Consider the following 22,802-nt stretch of genomic DNA (forward strand, 5'->3'; position numbering starts at 1 on the left):
TGTGGGGCAGTTTTTAGTTGTTTCATTCCACCCAACTTCCAGAATTCACTGAATAGCTGAAACATGAGATTTGACCTACAGTCCGATTCAAATCTCTTTAGGGAAACCCACTCTGCTAAAAACAGTGAAAAGGGCTGTTGCCCCAGAACCAGCTTCTGTGTGGGTTAGAGCAACTGCTTCAGGATATCTGGTGCCAAAATCCACTTCCACCAGGCTATGTTTCTTCCCCCTCTGAGTAGGACATGCCATAGGTCCCACAGGGCGCATTGCTAATTCCCCACGTGCTGGGCAGGCACAACAAGCTGCTTGTAGGATTTTCCAGGGCTCTTATCATTTCCCATGGGAGCTTCCCTGTACAATCTCCCTTTCTCTTCAAAAAACCTTTCCCCATTTCCCCTCTTTTGGGCTCCCTTTAAGACATATCCCCTTCTGCACTCTAGAGTGGGGTCTGCAAAACACTGGCAGCTGATAACTTCAGTAACCGGGATTAATTCCCCCTCGCCCCCAGCACTGAGGACCTGCTTCTTTCATCTGCCATAGAGAAGCTGACCTTGGGCTCTCCCACACCTGGAAACACAGTGATTTCTCCTGCTGCAGAGATTGTGGCAGGACCTTCCCCTCCTCTCTTAACAGTTTTACGGTCTTTACCGTTTTCCTCTGGAATCCCAGCACACTCTTCCCTTTTACTATGGGTTAAAACATTAACAGCCTTAGCCATATGCAAAATATCATTCCCTATGAGCACTTCCATAGGGATACTATTCAGAATGTCAAGTCACCCTCTGAGCCTTCCCATTCTGAATGAACCTTAACCCAAGGCGCAAGGAATTTTGTTTCCGCAGTGCCAGAAGCTCTAACTCCTGATCAGATAACAGGTCAGTCTTCTGGAGCACGCTTTCCCTGACCAGAGAGATGTGAGCACCAGTCTCTCCACCCTATAAGTTCTTTGCAATTAACCTTGGTGACTTTAATAAATTCCATATCTACTCCCCAGGGTCAGACCTCACAAAATTCAATAGAGCCCCTGCAGGTACCTTTTGGGGTTGTGTGTTAAGGATAGTTACTTCATTCTGGGCTGGATGAGACATGGGCTTACTTTCTTTTTAGCGGAGGGCAATGATTTCTTAGGTGCTCAGTGAAGTTACACTAGAAGCACCTTCTGTCGCCATGCCTGGTATAGTGGAGAAGGCCAATCTCAGGTCAGACTATCAAAAAACTGGGCAGACTCCCCCACTCTGGTGGTATATTCTATATATACCACAAGCAACAAATGTGTGCTCCTGGATCGCTATACTAGCTTAACATGGAGCCACCGACAATCCCCTTAGACACTCCGGCCTATCTTTACCACCCAGACAAACTGGACTTCTGTGATGACAGGTTATTAAACCAAAAATCACCACACATTAGGTTCTTCCAGCCCGAGGGGGCCAGTCACTCAGGTTCTCAGGACCTTAAACTAAAGACAATGCTGTAGTCAGTCCTTTTAGTAAACTAACTAAAGATTTATTAACTAAGAAAAAGAGATGAGTTACTAAAAGGTTAAAGCAAATAAAATACATTACAGTTGGATCAAAGTAGATAGTCCAAAATGGTAGCAGGGATGTTAAATCTGCTCGTTTTCTAAAAGTCTCTCTGGGTTGCCCAAATAGTTTTTGGGAACCTCAGTCCTTTTGTTCAAAATTTCCCATCAGAATTCATCAGTCCAGAGATGGGGTAGGGAAGAGGTGGCCAGGGCCTTTGTTCTCCCTCTTTATATCGTGATCCTTTTTGCTGGAAAAATCCTTGCTGTGTCATGGGGGCAAGCAGTCCCATGGTTTACGTGCTTTGCCACCAGTTCTTCATATGAATTGCAAATTTTTGCTTGCACATTCTGCATATGTGCCATTTGAGATATCTTTGGACATGACATGCAGGGACTCTTGTTTACAGTTCCTTTGTTATCCTTGAAGAGCTAACCTGTGGGCGTTTCTCAGACTCACAAAATGTTTGAATTACAAACATATAGCAAAATCTCATAATTCCACACACAATGTCGATATACACATTATAACCAGATCATAATAATCAGCAGGTTACAACTTTTCCAGTACCTCACAAGGCATACTTTTACAAAATTGTGATAAATCTTGTATAAAGTGGTGACCATGAGAAAGTGGACGGTCATCTTCCCCTTTAGACAGCATCACACCTTCTTGGACCATTTTTTTGCACAGGAGGTCTGTGATAGAGATTTCTAGGAGTGGAATTCTGGGAGATATGTGCCTGGGCTCCCAGCACCCTCCTTCCTGGGGGTAAAATGGGATCCCCCATTTACACTGGGTTTGTGTCCCGTCTTCTGTGCCTTGCACTCATTAGATATTCAGGCTTGCACAAAGGAATCAGGCAGGATGGCCATTTTCTGTACAGAATTTAAAGATTTATCCCATAATGCATCTCTGACCTCATCAGAACATATACTTAGGAAATGTTCTTGAGCAAAAAGACCAAGTAATCGGTCATAGTTCTTAGCCCCCTTCCCTTTGCCCATTTTTTTCATTGTCACACATTTTGTAGACATACTGTGACGCATGCCAACGCTTTTCCTGCGATTTCTGCGTTTCAACCTATACACTTCAGGGGTGATTTGAAACCTTTGCAAAACAGCACTTTAAAATTCAGGATATTTCAAAGCATCTTCTATTGGTATTTTATTAAATCCATTTAAAGCTTTACCAGAGAGTTTTGCGATCAGTGTGGGGAATTTCTTGTCCTCTGGAACCTTTTGAATCTCACATAGCCTTTCAAAAGTGGTAAAGTATTCTTCAATACAGTTTGTTTCCTTGTATGCAGACCACAACTTGTCACAATTGAGTGTTCCTTGTATGAAGGGAGCGACTGGAAACTCTGGGATTTGTCCTTGCCTTCGTGTCCAGAATATACTGTCTCTCCTTTTCCTTTCTTAAGGCTTCTTTGTCTTTCAGCTCCGTGGCTCACTGGTGTGAGTCTTCCTGCTGTTGTCTTTCTGGCTCCCTCTCCTTGGCTTTCATCTCTGTTTACCACTTTTGGTGTTCACAATCTTTGTCTTTCTGTTCTTGCTCCAACCTGGTCAGTTATAGCTGCTTTGTTGGCACTCATATGTATGCTTTACTGTTTCTATTTCCCTTGCCCGAAATAAGCAAGCAGAAAACAACAAACTAACCTTTCTTTGACTGTTCCCAGCCAACACATTCGAGATTCACTTGAAACTGTTACACCAGTGCTAAAAGAGTAAATCTCATGTAGAATAGCAAGCTGTGTATAAATCCTGTTTAGACTAAGCCACTCTGATATTCTGGGGTACAATCCAGACCAGTGAGAGGCTGTGTTACCACCTGCCCTGCAACTTGGTGTGACTCACAAACAGCCAAACAGCATTCAGGCCACACCCTGTGTGTCTGGTCCAGTAACTCTGATCCCAGCATCATGTCAGCAAACACCAGCCACGCTTTGGCTTCCAGCAGCCTTGGTTACTACTTGCAGGGTGATCCTAACAAACTCCCAGTTCCAGGTTTCCCCCCAAAAATGTGTTTCTGCATTGTCCAGCCCACTCCTGGATAGTCCAGATATATTAGGTTTGTTGCCTCTCTAAGGGGATCAGTATACAGTTTTCTACCCTAAATGGAGTCACCCACACAGTTTAAAGCACTGGATTAGTTTGTAGGGTTTAAATACAGAGGTGCATTTCATCACAACTACTACCACTCAACTTTTAGACCTAACTGCCAAATCTCTCTCTAAATTTTACATTATTTTAGCACTGAAATCATTTTTTGTTTGTTTGTTTCTTGTGTATCCCTACTAGCCTTGTGGATGCAGATAATGCAAAGTAACACAGTCCTAAGATCACGGTTGGTCTGAATCTACCACAAATACTGTTAATCCATATGTGCCATCCATTTTAGAGTAATTTACTATTAGAGTTCCTTAAGGAACAGATGCTTGCATAGTTCAAAGTTCTAGCCTCAGAAACTGAAACTTAAAAATCCTACAATTGCGTAATGCAAAGAGATTCTTAAATTGTCCTCCATGGAGCCCCTGGTTCTGATCTGCTGAGACTTGGCTGGTAACAGTGCTAGCTGCTCCTTCTTATTTCCAGCTACTAAATGACATTAAAATATAGCTGAAAATACACTCATTACTGTCTTAATATTTCTTTTCTGTGTAGTAGCCACAGGCATATGTGTGCAACTGTGAACAGAAGAGAAGATGTCCTTGACACAAAGTGAGACTCTGTGCTGAGCAGCCCAAGGATTGGTGGGGAAGGGAACACTAAGGAACTAAGGATTTTCATTTCTGGGATGCTCCAGGGGCTTGAGCAGTTCTGGGCCAGTTCCCAGCTGCTTTGGAATAACAGTGGTTCCACCCCTTACCATCCATCCCACCCCGTGCCACACCCACTACAATTCTCTCCCAGGCACATTAGGGCTTTAGAGCCACTTTACAACTGCTTCTTACCCAGAGGCTGGAGCAACCATGAGAATCTCACTCATAATCTCTATATTAAAATCTTATCCATACGACGAGAAACAGCTCCTGGTATAATTCTTGTTCCTGGGAGAGCAAATGTCAGAAGTATTTACAATACACTTTGATATGGACCAAAAGTGTTTACCTATGACATACAGGTGGGATTTCTTGTAATGATTATACACTCTTTTTTAGAATAGCCAATAGTATTTTGATAGTTGGTAAATAAGCACCCCGATTTTCACAATAAGTCAAAAATCAAGGTAATCCCATTTCAAAACAAGCCAATCCCTAAGAAGCCCAACACTATGTGACTAGATCCCCCCAGCATGCACTCTGGGACTGTGGTGGGCCCGCTGTGCACCCCTGACTTTCTTGCCCCTGCTTGCCAGGAGCCCCCAAAGGCAACAAGCTACAAGCCAAAAACTAGCCAACAAGCAACTCACAAGCCAGTTAAGCCAACAAGCCCAATTTCTGCATTTTTTCCACAGGTTTGTCATGTTTGTTCTAAATCTCTTGTTTCAGCTAAATTGCCAAACAGTAAATTTAAAACCTAGTAAAAGAGAGGTGAAAAATTGCCTATGTGCCTTACTGGTATTAGTAAAGGGCAGAGTCTTGTGGTTTGAACAATTTGGACTACTTATTTTCTCTTTAAAATTTGAAAATAAATGAATCATACAATGAGTGATTGGTACATTTTGATAATCTAGCAGGCACAATTCTTAGAGGTGTGTTTATTTTTCATGTAAAATAACTTGTAGAGAAGTCATTAAGTAGCTTATGCATGAAAATGTATAATTCTGTTTCTGAGTTAGTAAAATTATTCCAGGTCAATTTTTAGGAACTTCATTCTCAAACTGTGTTAATACCATCAGTCCTGCTGTTTTTATGGGCATAATACTACTAAGTGTCTAATATACTGTATGGTAATTTAATTAAAACAAAAAAGTATGTAACTGTTTCAATTCTATTATTTCCACCAATGAAATTTAAAATGCCCAAACTCTGATCTAAATTTAAGGTGAGGAAATGATGTACGTCTTCTGCCAGATGACCATCTTGTGGGTGTTCAGGAAAGCTCTGGTTAACCTCCTTTCTAGTAGAGAAATGTGTGGAAATAGACTGTTTTTATTTATACAATATGCACATTGCTCCCATTATTGTTTTGAGAAGGAATGACATTAAACAGCAAATGCAGCAATATAGGCTACAAGATACTGATAGCAAAGGCAAGCAATAAGGCTGGTATCATTAAAATTGTGAAGATATTATATTGATACTGTGATGTAATCAGAGAGAAAATAATTTCCCACCTGTACATTGAGTCTGTACACTAGTGTATTGCGTCCTGATACAGAACCTAATACTCTAAATATGGCATGAAAGTCAAAATAAAAATTGGTGCAGGACATGAATCAGAATTCTCTGCCTGGAAAATATTTCTTCTTTTACACCTACACTTAGGTTCACTTTGTCTTCACCCAGTTCCAAAAGTAATACTTTATAAAAATATAGACTTTAGAAAACGCTTTATTCCACAGTAATGTTGTTTAAATTTCACACCCATACAAAACATACAGAAGAGAAAAGAAATCTGTCACATGTATTTCCATAATGTTTCCTGAGGAAACCAATTCCATAGAAATTAAGATGGAAATGGCCAATTAATTAAATCATCCAGCCAGTGCAAGATTATCTTAATTGTGTAATATTTACTAGGAATTGCTGCTATTTTTATAAAGTACTCCCACAAAATTTTCCCGCTTACTCTGTGACGAATCCAATGTATGGGATTCTAGGTGGCATGTTTGCAGAAAGAATGGCTGAGGGACCAGGGTATGTATTAGGGTTTAAACAAAAACACTTTCTCAAAAATATAATTAAGGAAGGAGACAACACAATTTGGAAACATCCGTTTGCTGCCCATCTTTACACCTTGTTTCTGAAAGCTATACTGAGTGTGGATTGACAAGGTAATACAATATTCAGCTTTGTATAATTTGAAGGAGCATTTTTGTGCATTGTCTTTGACAGAGATGATTGGGGTGAACATCTCAAGCTTCTCTTCTGTTTGGTGGCTGTATTTTAACATGCGGTTCCTTCAGAATGTTACTGGTTGTATAGGTATTTTGTGCACTATGCCAATACCAATATGCTGGAACAATACACGTATTAGTACAAACTGTATTTACATACATGACTGACCAACTTTTGCTGATCACTCTTCCAGAACAAAACATTGATTTTTGCCAAAAATATACAATAAAAATTGTAATTTCATTTTGTTTTCACTTATACAAGTTGCTTTATAATGGCATATTAAAGGAAAATTGTTAACACATTTGAGGACTAAACGTTATAAATAATGAGGCTTTCTTAGACTAAAAATGTTGCAGACATACAATGTAGGTCTTTTAGGAAGTGGAAGATATTGATAGCTTCTGATATATTTTTGAGTGGTTTGTGGAACCAGCTGTGCGAATTCTTAGAACCTATTCAAATATTTTTAAAAAGTATTTGCTTTGTAATTTATTCAAGTACTTTGAAGAAAGCATAGGCAGAAAGATGACTCTGGCATATATTATTATTTATTTACATTACAATAGCACCTTTTGAGATTGGGCCCCATTGGGTTAAACTGTATAAACACTTAGTAAGAGAGAGTCCCTGACCTGAAGATCTTTTAGTCTACGTAGATAAGACAGGAAAAGGAAGAAAGAAAGTGGACCATGTATACACAGTGCTGACCCATAAAGCTTTCCAATCTGGGCTTGGATCATGTTACCTCTGTACTTGCGCAATTCTGTATACTAGGTCTAGGGAATATTTCAGATACCAACATGTAATTATCTAGTTACCCAAGGCTAAAATGGAAAAGGTTTAATGGTGACCTGAGTAAAATTGTGGATTGGTGATGCATGCAGGCCCGGGGCAAAAGGACACTTTCTTGGAGGAAGAGGAGCATTAGTAATAGCAGTATGAGTTGGAGAGCTGGGTGTTTGAGTCTCATATACTGGGGCTGTAAAATGATACAAGTATAGACAGAGAATTGTTTTTGTTTGTGTTCACCCAAAACAGTCATTTCACATAAAATACAAGGATTATTTTTAACACTGAATTTTTTTTACATCAGTCTTTCACAACTGCCCTTCATGCCTACCACTCAGTTTCTGTTTCTTTGGAAAACTGCTGATCTGTGCTGAAACATGCCTATCTTTAAAGTTACACAGGTTTCTCGGATTTGCCTGCAGTCATTGGAAAGCTAAGATTCTTTACTTTAAAAGTACCGTATATACTCTTTCTTTAGCCCGTTTGTTTATAAGCTGATCCCACAAGATGGTTAGGTAAAAAGAGCATAAACTGTCTGACCCTTTCATAAGCCGATCCTATATTTCAGGGGTCGGCAAACTTTGGCTCCTGGCCCTTTAGGGTAAGCCGCTAGCAGGCCTGGATGTTTTGTTTACCTGGAGTGTTCGCAGGCACGGAGCCCTCAGTCCCAGTGGCCGCGGTTCGCCGTTCCCAGTCAATGGAAGCTGCGGGAAGTGGCGCCACTTCCCGCAGCTCCCATTGTCTGGGAATGGCGAACCGCAGCCACAGGGAGTTGAGGGACTCCATGCCTGCAGACGCTCCAGGTAAACAAAATGACAATGCGTTAGATATTCAATTCAATAATTCCATAGAGTTTAAAATCATCAAATTTTGGTGTAGACCCGTTTATAAGCCGACCTACGCTCTTCGATGCTTATCAAAAATATTTGGCTTATCAACATGTATATACGGTAATACTGCACAAGTTTCAAGCAGAAATAGAGTTATATTTGTGTAAATAGCTTTTTTAAAAGCTTAGTGATTATGGTGTTTGTCCTGGATTCTTAATTCAGTTATTCAAAAAGAGGGCTTCTGATTAACAAAACCCTTATTCAGATTTAATTATTTCAGTTCCCTTTAGTTTTAGTTTCTCTAGTATGTATGTACTGAAAATTACTGTGTGGGAAAAAAAGATTTGCTCTCAGTGTTACTGTATATTTATATGTGTCCTATATTACATTCTTAATTTGCTTTTAATCACGGGGAAAATATTAGACTCCAGCCAGCCATATAAGTAAACCTACAAGTCAAGAGATGGATATGAAAGGGGATGGCACCACCAACAAGGTCGAGGGGCTTCCAGTGGCTGGTATGAAGGATGAAAGTCCTGGGATTTTACCCTGAGCACTGGCATCCTCTTTTGGCTAGTATCACTCTCTGGCTAGCAGGTATCTGAAATGTTTCAATTGCCGCTCACTCTAGATAGCACAAAGGAAGAGTTTTTTCTTTTGTCCCTACTTCAAAGTTTCTTGGCTATGGTAAAAATAAGAGCAAGGAATGGGGAAGAAATCTCTGCTACTCTGTCCCCTTCCAACTTCTGTATTTTGGGTCATCTTTCCCCGTGAATAACACTTGTGCCTGGCTTTGCTGATGCTCATAGTTTTTCTGTCAGCAGCAGCTGAATGAAAATGGAGGTTCTTTGCTGCTGCTGAGTTCTGAGCAGTAGCTGTGAAACTGATAGTCTTGTTAATTTCACTCTGCCTTTGCATTGCAAAGCTTTAAGCTGCAGAGACAGCACTGAAGCAACACTCCATTTACATTTACCCATCAGGGTTAGAATTTTTTTTTTTTAATGCTTTCTCATATATTTTTCAAAGATTTGAAATGGAGAGAATATCTTTCTGTTTGCCTTTTGGTGAAAAACAAATTCAGAATTTGTGGTTTAAATATTGGTATGGTATTAAATTACTTGGAACTAAGTGACTGACATCTCATGTTAATTATGCAAATACAATTCTAAGATTTGTCCATATATATTTGTTTGATTCTTTTATGCTCATTTGCTGCAACAAAAATCTGAGACTACTTCAGGACTGTGGTGTAACTTGACTAATGCGTGTGTATTTTTACTTGACATAATGTAGTGCTTTACATCGAATTTCTGTAATTCTTTTCTTCAGTTTTATGACTAAAAGCCATGAGAAACTGTACACTACATTTCAAGGTCCAGTAAATCCTATTATGTACCGTGGTGGTCCTATAACCAACATGTGTTAATAGATACATTCATAGATCAAGAATACTGGATCAGTAATTTTCTGATTAAAAGAAATTGGCTGAAATTCCTTGCCAGAAAAATATGCACTTTTTTCTTAAGTCAGCAAGTCTGTGGCCCTGGTCCATTAATATAGTCAGAATGTTTGTTTGTTTTCAGCGATTAAAAGTGAACAACTATTTAAACCAGTACTTCTCAAACTTGGGCCGCTGCTTGTTCAGGGAAAGCCTCTGGCAGGCCAGGCCGGTTTGTTTACCCTGCCGCGTCCACAGGTTCGGCCAATTGCGGCTCCCACTGGCTGCGGTTCGCCGCTCCAGGCTAATGGGGGCTGTGGGAAGGGCGGCCAGCACGTCCCCCAACCCGCGCCGCTTCCTGCAGCCCCATTGGCCTGGAGCGGCGAACCGCGGCCAGTGGGAGCCACGATCTGCCAAACCTGTGGACGCGGCAGGTAAACAAACCAGCCCGCCCCACCAGGGGCTTTCCCTGAACAAGCGGCGTCCCAAGTTTGGGAAACACTGATTTAAACCATAGATCTCCTTCCATTTAAATGCAGCTGCCCAGTTGTATTTTATCTTAGGTTTTGAACTATACCTACCATCCAGTGCTGTAATATATGTGTGCACTTACTCGTGTGTGTTGTCCGATAAGCAGGGAAATTGCTCTCTGATCTTTATATCTTGGTCTACCTTGACAAAGAAGGCTTGAGGTTTTGGGGTTTTTTTAGGGGGGGGGAGGGTGATGTTAAGTGTCTCATTGCTTCTAGAATCTCTAAAGCAGTTATTTGATACAAGAGGACATCTTTAGTAGTATAAGTTATGAGCAAAAACCTAAGTTCTCTACAGTTTTCCTGAATGTTGTAATTTTTGCTGTTCTGTCATGACCTCCTAAGTCTCAAAGTAGAGGTGATTTGAATTGTATTGATATACCCTTCATAATGAAAACCAAATCATTGCAAAAACTAATGCCACTTCATCTTCAGTTGCTAATGAAAAACAGAATATTGTGTTCTTGCAACTTCTCCACTATAGCAGCGGTTCTCAACTGTGGGTCTATGGACCCCAGGGGATCTGTGAAGCAGGATCAGTGTAAGATTGGCTGAGGACCAGGGCAGAAAGCTCAGAGCCCAAGCTGTGGTGCCCTGCAGATGAAGCCCGAAGCCCTGAGCCTTGGCACCCTGCAGCTGAAGCCCCAAGCACTGGTACCCTGTGGGTAGGATGTCAGAGCACTGGAGACCCACAGGGCAGAAGCCCTGAGGTGCCCCGCACACACACACACTCCCCTCACTGAAGCCCGGAGGCCCCCCACGGCTGAAGCTCTGAGTCCTTCCTCCCCACAGCCCTGGAATTTTTATAACATGGTGGGGGGCCCTCAGAAAGAAAAAGGTTGAGCGCCCCTGTTCTATAGAACTATGATCATCCCTGTTGTGTTTTAAAAAGAGAAAAATATCTGATGTGAACTCCTACAAGCAATTTCAAATTTTGTATTCATTATTAAGTTTTATTTATTCTGCTGAAGTGAAAGAGAATTTGATAAACTGGAAAATATAGGAATAAATGTGAATCTTCTATGACAACATAAAATAACATCAATCTTCCACGTTACTTTTCTCCCTCTATCTTCTTTGAAAAAAATGGATTCAGTTTGGGGACCATTCTCAATCTCTTCCCTTTAAATGACTGTGGAAAAACCTTGAATTCTCTTTATCTTCTCCATACAAATTGTTATAGAGAGAGAGCAGTAGATTATTAATGCTATAAGTCAGAGGATATAAAAGATACTAAAAAGTAAAATAAAATTTTTCAATTGAATTGACAATTTACATAATTAATCATCTTATGGGATTTTTAATCAGAAGTACTTTTATTTGCAAATGCATTACATACGAAGTGCTACATTTATTTTTTTAAGGGTTCTGTTTGTTTGAAAGAGAAAAGTAACAAAGTAAATGTTAGAGAAACTGATGCACTCTCAAAGTTTATTTTATTTGAAATATCTTTTTATTAGTGCAGTGTAATTCCTAATTCAAATCTGGCCAAAAATAACAAGTAATATCCCAATTACAGTAATAGTGTAGCAAACTATTTAGGTAAACGTACATAATGTCCTCATGGGACCCACAAGTCTCCCACACATACTCTTTTAAAGTGACAGCACTATACATTAGTCACAGTTTTTAAATATCTCATGTAGCTACTTCAGCTAAACAGGATGAATTATTCCAAGGGAAATTACAGTAATTAAACAAGATCCACCACTGTTTGTTTTGTTTTATTTTTTATTAAGGTTTGTCTATAAGTTTCATTTTAGCTATCTTTAAGATATAATATGTACAATTATGGGTCCTGGGGATCCCATTGGGGGATCAGGGCCATAGTTAATCTTTAAATATTTGACAAATGGGCTCTCATCTTTTGTTAAACATGAAAATATGAAAAAAAAAAAAAAAACAGATTTGTGGTTTAGCCTGGTAGTACACCTTTCCAGTGTTTCTCCTCTTCATATTTGAATTGCAGCTTTACACAGGTTTCAGATGGCAACATGCAAATCTCTACTGAGAAATGTCCCTTTATCTATTGGAGAGACAAGGTAGGTGAGGTAATATCTTTTATTGGACCACAGGCACCAACTTCTAGTTTACCCTGGGGGTGCTCCTCCCCAAGTCCCGCCCTCGCCCTGCCTCTTCCCTCCCCCGGGGCCCTGCCCTCACTCCATCTCTTCCTCAAGGTCCCCATCCATCACTCTCCACCCTCCCCCAAGCTCGTCCCCAAGCCACCAAACGGCTGTGGCTGATAGGTGCTGAGCACGGGGTCGGCATCTATATATTGCACCTCCTTCTGTTGATGAAAGAGATGCGCTTTCTAGCAACACAGAGCTCTTCTTCAGGTCTGGGAAAAATACTCAAAGTGTGAGCTAAAGGTGGAACAGATTGTTTAGCATAAGTCATTAACACACATTGCCAGAGACCAATCAAAATGAACTGGCCCATTAACACCTCTGTTGCCATAGAACAAAAAAGGGAAGTTAGTGATTAAAGATTGTTGTAATAGGTCATAAATACAGTGTCTTAAGACCATGAGTTTTAGTGTTTAGGAAAGTTATGAATTTAAGCTCTAAGGCTTGTCTTTTAAGGTGTTGAGCAGGGTTTCTTTGAGGACAAGGGCTGAGAGGTCAGCTATGGAGCGATCGTTTTGTGAAAAGCATTTGCCCACGGGTGATACAATGTTTTTGTCTTTTATCATTTTTCTGTGTGAATTCCTTCAAGAGTGTAGTGATTGGTTTCACCAACATAGTTGTTATTGGGAAATGTAGTGCACTGGATGAGGGTACACCACATTTTGTGATAGGTACGTGTAGGACCCATGGATCTTGAAAGGTGTGTAAGCACCTTTATCTACTGGACATGAATATCTCTCATAATGTTCTTTGCACCTCCCATAAATGTTAATTTAGACAATATTACATTCACAACATGGAATGTAGAAAAAAACCTAATACTTTCTGTGACTCTCTGGGTGGCTTGTTCACTTGCATTCTTTGAAATTCCACCAATTAAAATTTTCATAGACTCTCAGATTCCAAGGCCAGAAGGGACCATTGTGATCATCTAGGCTGACCTTCTGTGTCACACAGGCTATAGAACTTCCCCAAAATAATCCCCATATAAAGAACAGATCTTTTAGGAAAACATGCAGTACTGATTTTAAAATTGTTAGTGATGGAGAATCCACCATGACCCTTGGTAAATTGTTCCAATGGTTAATTACTCTTACTGTTAAAAAAATGTACACCTTAGTTCCAGTTTGAACTTGTCTAGCTTCAACTTCCAGCCATTGGATCCTGTTAGATGAAGAGCCCCATTATTAAATATTTTATCCCCATGTAGGTACTAATTGACTATAATCAAGTCACATGTTAACCTTATCTCTGTTAAGCTAAGATCACTTTGAGCAAGATCAGAAAGGCAAAGTATTAATGGAAAGAATTATGTAAGTCAAGAAGGGCCATATTTCCATGTCTCCCATTACACCCTTCCACTTCAGAGATTGATTCTGTATCTTTCACTAAGACTGTCCTGTGTTCCCTGTTCCTACCTTTCTATAAACATTCATATACTCTATATGGTCTTGTTAGTCCAACTCTTTTACTTGATTTTTGTCAAAGGTGTGAGTTTGGTCAGGAGTTTATTGAGTTCCCATTTTAGTTAAAACAAAGTCCTTCACTTTCTCTTTTGTATATGGTTTTGAAGATTTTAGGCCACTTAGAGGAGGGGAAAAGCAAATTTCCTCAGGTAGTGCATCTTTGTCATTTCTTTTATTTTAATATATTTCTAAAAATGTCTTAATTGTACTACTGGTAGGATCCCCAAGTAAAGAGTTTTCCAGTTTTAGGAATAATCAGATAAAAGAAGAATGGGCAAAAATTATTCCATTTAAAAATTTCTTTTCTCATAGCCTTAAAATTCACGCTTCAAGTATTTCATCCTTTGCAGTATTTTGCTTTCAGGTTTGGTTCCATGTACAATTTTTTTAAATGTTTGCCAAATGGCAGAGAACAAAGGCACTTGTTTTTGTATATTGTCATAGTATGCTTTGACTGACATGTCTCCATGATAAGAGATTTTCCAGCTATAGAACTAAATTAATAGAACACTGTTGTTTCAAACTCTTTACAGGTACCTTTATTGAAGCATTAGCAGCCAACGGTACAACCAACATACAAACATCTGTAACAGGAGTGACAGCCAGCAAAAGGAGATTTATTGATGATAGGAGAGACCAACCTTTTGACAAGAGGCTACGTTTCAGCGTGAGACAAACTGAAAGTGCTTACCGGTATAGAGACATTGTTGTCAGGAAACAAGACGGATTCACGCACGTTTTGCTATCAACAAAATCATCTGACAACAACTCACTAAATCCAGAGGTTAGAATGTTTGTTTTATGTGGTTTGATTTGTTTGTTTGCTTGCTTTTTGGGGGGGGTGGTACAAATATTTTCAATAATTACAGTATTATTATTAATCACAGAAATATGAAAAAACAACTTATAGTTCAGTAGGTTCCAGAAAAGTCATACTAGTGCATTTAAAGTATTATAAATGTGTAAATATTATACTTTCTTGCCTTTTAAAATCTGAATCTTAGTATGTTTCAGTTTTATTTATTAACAGTGTACAATACACTACATTATCTGAATATTTAGAGTTGCAGCCTTTCATAATAAACTTAGTGGTTTATTAAGTGTGACTTGAAATAAACTTCAGCCTAAATTCAAGTCATTTTTCTGAACTGGTTGCATATGCCACCTGGTGTTCAAATTACAGAAATACTGAGAGAGTGCTATAGCAACAGATGCAGGCTGCTGGATTTCTTCCTAATGGTTACATTATCTCAGTGTAATCATATTTGTGATCTGCACATTTTTTAACATACATTACTAGACTCTCTTTTCCTTTGGACAATGAAAAATTTGAATGTGTTTAAACAAACACCTGCAGCAGAATTTGCAAGTATCCCAGATACTAGGGAATACACAGGAATGTAAAAGTTCAGATTCAGACCTGTCAAAAAAGAACAACAGTTTGTTACTTTTTAATAACACAATAAAAAGAGTCTGACGAATTTAATTCCTGCTGATTTTCAGGTAATGAAGGAAGTCCAAAGTGCACTGAATACAGCAGCTGCAGATGACAGTAAACTTGTGCTGCTCAGTGCAGTTGGTAGTGTCTTCTGCTGTGGTCTTGATTTTATTTATTTTATACGACGTTTAACAGATGATAGAAAAAGGGAAAGCACTAAGATGGCAGAAGCTATTAGGTATGTAAAATTGTTTTCAGTCATTTAAGTGTTGATTTTTTTCATTGTCTAAACTAGTTTATTTTTAATTTATCTCATAAAAGATCTAACTATATTCTTCTTAGTAGGAATTTAGTGTGGTCAAATGTTCAGTTTTGATAATATACAGTGTGCATAACTTGTTTATATTACTTGTACCTTTCTGTTCAAGTTGACATTTTATTCATAGCTTTTTACTCCATTTTTGCCATGTTGAATTAGAGCCCCTGTGTCTGATAAAAACTTAGCATGATAGTGTTCCTAATATAAACAACACAGACCTGAGAAATGCTTTTAAAAGATTATTTTAAATGTATTGTTCAAAAGCAGTACAAACAATATATAAATGTGCTGAAAGAATAGATTGAACAAAGTCCATATAAATAAGGTAGAATGACAGACATTCTAAAGGGATGGCTTAATCTTTGTGAGCAACATCCTAGCTAGCTGTCAAATTCCATATTCAAATAAATGAACTTAATTGTCTTATAAAGCATAATTTTTAATGAAAGAAACATGCCGCTGAGATGGACACTGTGCCTGTGTTGGATTATAAGCATTTAATGTGTACCTCTTACAATATCTCAAGGATATTTTTCCCCATGTAACTTGTAAACTGGTTTCCTATTACATTTTGATTACCTGAATGTTTACATGTAGCATAAATATGCAAAAATATAGATGGAAGAACTAATGCTCATAATTCACTCTTAGCTTTCTTGAAAAAAGATAAAAGGTTTCAAGTGTTCATTGATTATGTAAGTGGTGAAGCCATTTGAAACAAGTGGCTAATAAGGGCTTGCCTACATGGGGAAATTCTGCCTAGAAAAGGTAGAGTGAGAATTTAAAGTGCTATAGCTGTTCCAGAATTACTCCCTGTTTGGAGACTTTTTTATTCTAGAATAAGAATATCTTTTTCCAGTTTTAACTTAATCCACTTCAGGTCATATTTTATTGTCTAATAGAAATAGCTATTCCTGTCAGTTTCCCCAGGAGACAAGCTCTAAACCCAGCTCCTCAAAGGTATTTAGCACCTAACTCTCCAAGAACTAGCTTCTTTTTAGATAGGGTTTCTTTGTTAGTTTCACCAGTAGTGCGAAAGTTTTCCCACAATTCTGTCTGGCAGGAACATCAGGGGTTAAAAATCACTCAATACTGGGAACACCTGACCTTACAAATGTAGGTGTATTTGTGAGTTCTTTTAGTTTAAAACATTTCCTAAAAAAATACTGTTGATGCTAGATTCTTAAGCTCTGTATGGGCCTGATCCATCTTCCATTAGAGTCTCTGGGAATCTTTTCATTTACTTAAATGGATGTTAAATCAGGCCTTCGGTTTTAAAGGTTGCCCTTCTATCTTTTAGTGAGGAAAAAATTTGATATTGCCTGCTATTCTGAGATTCTTGAATAGCTGAAATAAGAAATTTCACTACAATGTTTATTCTAAATGGGCAGGCAGAAGAAGCTACAGAAATGCAAAGAGAAAACAAAACGTGTCAAAATACAGGAACTCAGTACCTACTTAGCATTAAACTATTACAAGAAAGAATAGGTTATAGAAGGCTAACTATAACCTAACTACTGCAACAACTGCATTATGTTGATGAAACGCTGTAGCTATGGCCCAAATTCTCAAATTTTTACAAACATTTTATTTTCTATTTTTTTTAATTATGAAGCAAAAAGGAGCTCCTGTACAATTCTACCAGCTGAAAATTGGAGAAAACCATTGAGGTGAAGGGGGCAATCTCCATTCTGCCTTATTTAAGTCATATAAAATCTATTACAACTTTTGTTCTGGAATCATGGACTTTAAGCACAACGTGATCTGAGACTAATTAGATAAAAGGGGTAGAAATGCCAACCCTAAGAGACAGTTTTTCTGCCCTTCCCTCTAGGATAGTGATTTTTTGCTCTAAGGAAGGGGCATATAGGCTCAGCCTTCTAAAACCCTCTTCTGTTAAGCTGTTTCTGAGCCCAGTCTGCTGGCTAGCTGTTGTGGTCAGTATGTATTACATGGCCAAAAATGTTTTCAGCTGAGTTCATTGACATTAAGATGCCTTGCTCCTTCAAGAAAGCCAAATTAGAAGCAATAACACAAGATAATGGTTCATTTGTGATTAAGTTTTGCGTCCTCTGCTGAAAATGATAGCTAGCAACACAGTGACCAAGAGAAGTGTTTTATGGCCTAGAATAGTGCGTTTTCCTTCAGAATTTGTACTGATGTTCATACCAGTCAGGGACCACCATCTGATAGGACAAGACCTTAATCAGATTCTGAGATACCATACTGGGCCAAAAGGTCTTTCCTTTCCCTACCATCCTAAGCTGCCTTCCTCATATTTTCCTCCTGAGATGAGGAGGCTTTAGAAAATATCTGAAATTCAAATCCTGTCTTAAACTCACCAGGTAACACCCTTTCTGACAGCAAAGGAGTAACAGCCCAGTCTGTGCATTCCAAAACATCTTAAAGAAAGCTTTGGCACTTCGCTGCCTACTTCTCGGCTCTGAGGGCTTTGTTCTAAGGAATAGATTTTTTTTATTTTTATAGTGGGAAGAAAATCAAACTAAGGAAATATAGGTACTTTTTTAATATCAGCAGGTTTCTCCACAGAATTCTTTTAATGTCAGACCCCCTTTCTGTCTTGAGAAAGAGGAGGTTACTTACCTGTAACTGGAGGTTCTTTGAAATATGTGGTCCCATTTTGGATTCCAAATGTAGGTGCGCAGGCGTGCCATGCGCCGGAGCTAGAAGGTTTTCGTAGCACTGCCGGTTGACCCACATGTGCATCATGCATCATCCTCTTGTTTGCAGCCAGGGCTATAATAGGATGTGTGAGTTGATGCCACTCCAGTATTCCTCTTACCACTAAGTAGTCTAGGCCAAAGCAGAGGGGATGGAGGGTGGGTCTTGGAATCCAAATAGAGACCACGCATCTCAAAGAGCCTTCCGTTACAGGTAAGTGATCAGCATGGAGGTGGGTCTGAGGAAGTGTGATCTGGAGTACAACACGGCCTATAACTGCATCTGCAGCTGGTGCCAGGACAATGGCATAGTGAGACGTGAAACTGTGAACGAAGCGCCATGCTGTGCGGCAGATGTCTTGCCACAGAACATCCATGAAACAGGCAAATGTGGTTGCTGAGCGCTCAAGTTAGAGTGCACCGTGAATCCAGGAGGTGGGGGATATCGGTGCATATGTAACATTCATGAATGCACCCTGAAATCCACTTGGAGATTCGCTGTCAGAGGGCTAGACCTTTGCATCCATCGGCAATGGTGATAAAGAGTGTTGGTGATACCCAAAAGGCATGGGTGCATTGTAGGTAGAGCGCCAGCGCATGTTGGACGTTGAGGGAATGCAGTGTTCTGGCCACATGGGAGGCGTAGGTTTAGGATAGAAGAGTGGGAGGTGAATGCACTGATTCAAGTGGACTTCTGCTTCCACCTTTAGGAAGAAATTGGGGCGCAGCCACAGCAAAACTTTAACTTTTTGTGGAAGACAGTGTAAGGAGGGGGTCAGCTATTGTGGCCATAAGGTTGCTGACCATCTTGCCGAGGTAATGGCAACTAAGAAGATAACCTTCATGGAGAGGTGGGGGAGAGAGCATGTGGTGAGGGGCTCGAAGGGCGGTTTTGTGAGCGTGGAGAGGACCAGGTTACAGTCCAATGAAGGTGGGAGTTTGAGCACCCGCGAGAAGGTATTAAGCAGACCTTTTAGGAAGTGTACAGTAGTAGGGTGTATGGACACAGAAATGGGGGAAAAGGGCACTAAGCACTGCCAGATGGACCCGTATGGAACTGATGGTGAGGTCCAACATTTAAAGTTCAAGGAAGTAATCAAGGATGATGAGTATGGAGATGGTCTCCAGTGGGTGGCGATGGCGGTGCACGGATGAGGCGAAGCACTTCTACTGCTCCCAGTAGCAGGTGGTGGACACCCTCCTGCTTTGCATAAGGATATGGCACACTAGGGTCAAAAACCTCTTGTCTATCCCCAAGCTCCATCCAAAAACCAGGTTGTGAGGTGGATAGGGCCTGGATTGGGATGGCGCTGAGTGAGGAGATTCAGGCATGTGCAGAGGCACAGTGGTGTACAAGCGGAGAGGCGGAAGAGGTCTGTGAACCAATACTAACGAGGCCAGAATGGAGCTACCAGGATCACCGTAGCTCGGTTCTTGCGAATTTTGCCTAAGACTTGTGGGAGGAGGGGAATGGGGAGAAAGGCATAGCAGAGATCACCCATCCAGGGGAGGAGAAGGGCATCTCCCTGTGAGTCGCCGCCCATGGCCCTCTCTGAAGCAATAAAGGAGCAGTTTGCGATTCTCTATGGTCCCAAAGAGGTCCCAATGGGGGATGCCCCCGCTGCTGAAGAGCTATTGGAGAGTGGCGTTGTGCAACTCCCACTTGTGGTTCACGTGAAAGGACCTGTTGAGCGTATCTGCGAGGGAGTTTTGGGTGCCTAGGAGGTATGTGGCCGGGAGTGTGACTTGGTGTTTGATGCACCAGTTCCACAGATGGATGGACCCCACACAGAGGGAGGGAGACTTGGCCCTGCCCTACTTGTTAATATAAACAATTGCTGCGATGTTGTCTGAGAGCAGTTGAATGTGGCAGGACCATATGAGGGGAAGGAAGGCACAGCATGCAAAACAGACCGCTCTCAGCTCCAAGATGTTGATATGCATCTTGGCATTGGGCTCTGTGGTGAGCCACGTAGGCCCCCTAGCCTGTGAGGGAGGCATCTGTAGTGATGGTGGCTTGCGGGGTAGGAGGAGAAAAAAGGGGAACCAGTCATGACCTTGGAGGGGTCGGTCCACCATGTAAAGAAGACTAGGACTGTCTGGGAACGTCGAACTCTGCTGTCAGTATGGTTTCTGTATGGTCTGTAGATGGAGAGGAGTCACATCTGAAGACACGGCATGTGGAGGCGGGCATGGGGCATTACGTCGGTGCAGGCTGCCATATGTCCCAGAAGGGAGAGACAGTAGCAGATGGTGGTGCGGGATTGGCAGCGTAAGTTCATGATTGAGGAATTGAACATAGTGAAGTGGTCCTCTAGGAGCAAGGCATGTGCCACGATTCAATCCAGTCAGGCCCCAGTAAGGTTGATCACCTGGGAAGGGACGAAGACTGACTTCTCCTTGTTGATGCAAATGCCAAGGGAGGTAAGAAGGGTGCGAAGAGGTAGGATGGCTACGATGAGGACTTGGGAAAGTGCAATGAGGAGCCAGTTGTCTAGGTAAGGAAACATGGGGTAGCCCAGGCATTGCATGTGTGCGACTTTTGTGAGGACTCATGGAGCTATAACAGTACTGAAGGGGAGCACTCAGAATTGGTAATGGTGGTGTCCCACCATGAACTGAAGAAACTTACAGTGGGCCAGGTGAGTATCAATGTGGAAATAGACATCCTTCATGTCGAGACCTGCGAACCAGGCTCCCTAGTGGGGAGAGAGGATAATCAACGCGAGCATCACCATGCAAACCTTGGATTTCTTAATGAATCTGTTGAGTACTCAGAGGTCCAGGACAGGTCTCTAGCCTCTGCCTTTCTGCGGGATGAGGAAGTATGCAGAGTAAAAGCCATATTCCTTGTAGTGAAACAGGACAAGCTTTATGGCGCCCTTGAGGAGAAGAGCATTGGCTTCTTGTTGGAGGAGGGATTAATGGTATGGGTCCCCCCCGGGGGTCCAGGGTGATGAAGAAACAAGAAGAATTCTATGGAGTTTCCATGATAGATGACCTCCAGTACCCGTGGTGATCTTTCCCCAATTGTGGGAGAATGGGGCAAGATGGCCCCCTAAGATGATATGGGGTGCCGCAGTAGGGATTGGGAGTGGTTTGTAGATCTTGACTAACGTGTCAAAACTGCTGTTTTGACTGCTGCTGGGTCAAGGAGGTAGTTGTGGCAGAGGCCATATATTGTGGCCTGTGTGACTATTGACCTCAACGTTGTGGTTCCTTTTACTGCTGATAATACGGTGGGTAGGAGGCGAGTGATCGGGGGCAGAACAATTGTTTCTACCTGCACCTCAGGGCTGGGGCATAGATGCCGAGGAAGTGGAGGATAGCTCACGAATCCTTTAGGGAATGGAGAGATTCATCCTTTTTTTGAATTGTTCTCGTGTATCGAAAAGGAGGTCTTCAGTGCTGGTTTGGACCTCCTGCGGGAAACCAAAGAACTACAGCCATGCGTCTCTGCAGAGCACAACACCAGTTGCCGGTGCCTGAGAGGCTGTGTCGGCCGCATCCACAGCAACTTGGAGGCCAACTTTGCCCTGAGCTTCCCCTCATCCAAGAGAATTTGGAACTGCTGTTGCTTGTCTGCTGGCAGTTGATCTTTAAACTCAGCGTGTTTTGAGAAGTTAAGAAAATCATATTTCGCAAGCAGGGCTTGATAGTTCTGGAGCTCTGCTGAAGAGTAGACCTTCCTGCTGAGCAGGTCAATCTTTTTTGCCCCTCTGTCCGGGGGAGTGGAGCATTGGGGTTGCTGGTGGACCCACTTCATTGCTGGGTGGATCACTAGAGAATAGGGAGATGGGTGGGTGAAGAGCAAGTCTGCATCCTTGGCGGGGATGAAGTATCTCTATTCAGCCCTTTTGGGAGTGGGAGCACAGGAGGTGGGGTATGCCAGACCGCTTGTGCTGGCTGTAAAATAGCCTTGTTGACAGGAAGGGTCATGCAAGAGGGTCCCTGCAGTTGGAGGATGTCCAGTAATTGATGGTGTGTGTCCTGGACTTCCTCCGCCAGGATTCCCAGAGCCATTGCCATCCGCTGGAGCAGTTCCTGCTACAGACGCCCTCCAGGTTACGCAAACCCGACTTACTCAAATCCGCACTTACGGGAAAAGTTCCGTAAGCTAGAAATAGGAGGGTTTGTTTGTTTGTTGTTTGGGGGGGGGTGGTGTTTTTGTTTTTTGGCATAATTGTCGGGTATACGTTTCTGACTTATGCAAAATTCGAGTTACGCAAGGCATTCCGGAACGGAGTGCTTGTGTAAGTTGGAGAGCATCTGTATTGACAGTAGTTGTCAGGTGGGGCGAGCAAGGCAGGGATAAGCGCCTCATCCAGGGAAGAGGAGGCCACAGACAACGTCTGGTTTGTCTTCCTCGTAAACAGAGGTTGCCAGATGGGGAGCGGGGGGATGGGTGATGGGAGTTGAGTTTGGATCACAGGGCAGCCTATAAGGCCCGAAGTAAGGGTCTCTGCCTATCAGCAGGTCTCAGGGGTGAATGGAGAGGAGCGGTGACCTCAGTAGAGAGCAGTGGGTCTAGGCGACCAGAGCTGTGGGGTGTCGTGAGATGGCCCCGAGGGTCCAGGCGGCAGTAGGTGAGCTGGTGGGATGGGCGGTAAACACAATGGGGAGAGCACCGGCCTGGGCATAGGTGGAGCCGACA

The 22,802-nt window shown here is 41.6% G+C and overlaps 1 protein-coding gene across 1 annotated transcript in view; it reads left to right on the forward strand.

The window, feature by feature from the left end:
* CDYL (chromodomain Y like) overlaps positions 1 to 22,802 on the forward strand; it is a 184,397-nt gene that overhangs the window by 151,290 nt on the left and 10,305 nt on the right. Inside the window, exons 3-4 of the mRNA XM_034762254.1 lie at positions 14,244 to 14,494; positions 15,214 to 15,386. Coding sequence (XP_034618145.1) covers positions 14,244 to 14,494; positions 15,214 to 15,386 — 424 coding nt within the window. The remainder of the gene's footprint in view (positions 1 to 14,243; positions 14,495 to 15,213; positions 15,387 to 22,802) is intronic.

This window comes from Trachemys scripta, chromosome 2, assembly GCF_013100865.1.
Source record: "Trachemys scripta elegans isolate TJP31775 chromosome 2, CAS_Tse_1.0, whole genome shotgun sequence".
Classification (NCBI taxonomy): domain Eukaryota; kingdom Metazoa; phylum Chordata; order Testudines; family Emydidae; genus Trachemys; species Trachemys scripta.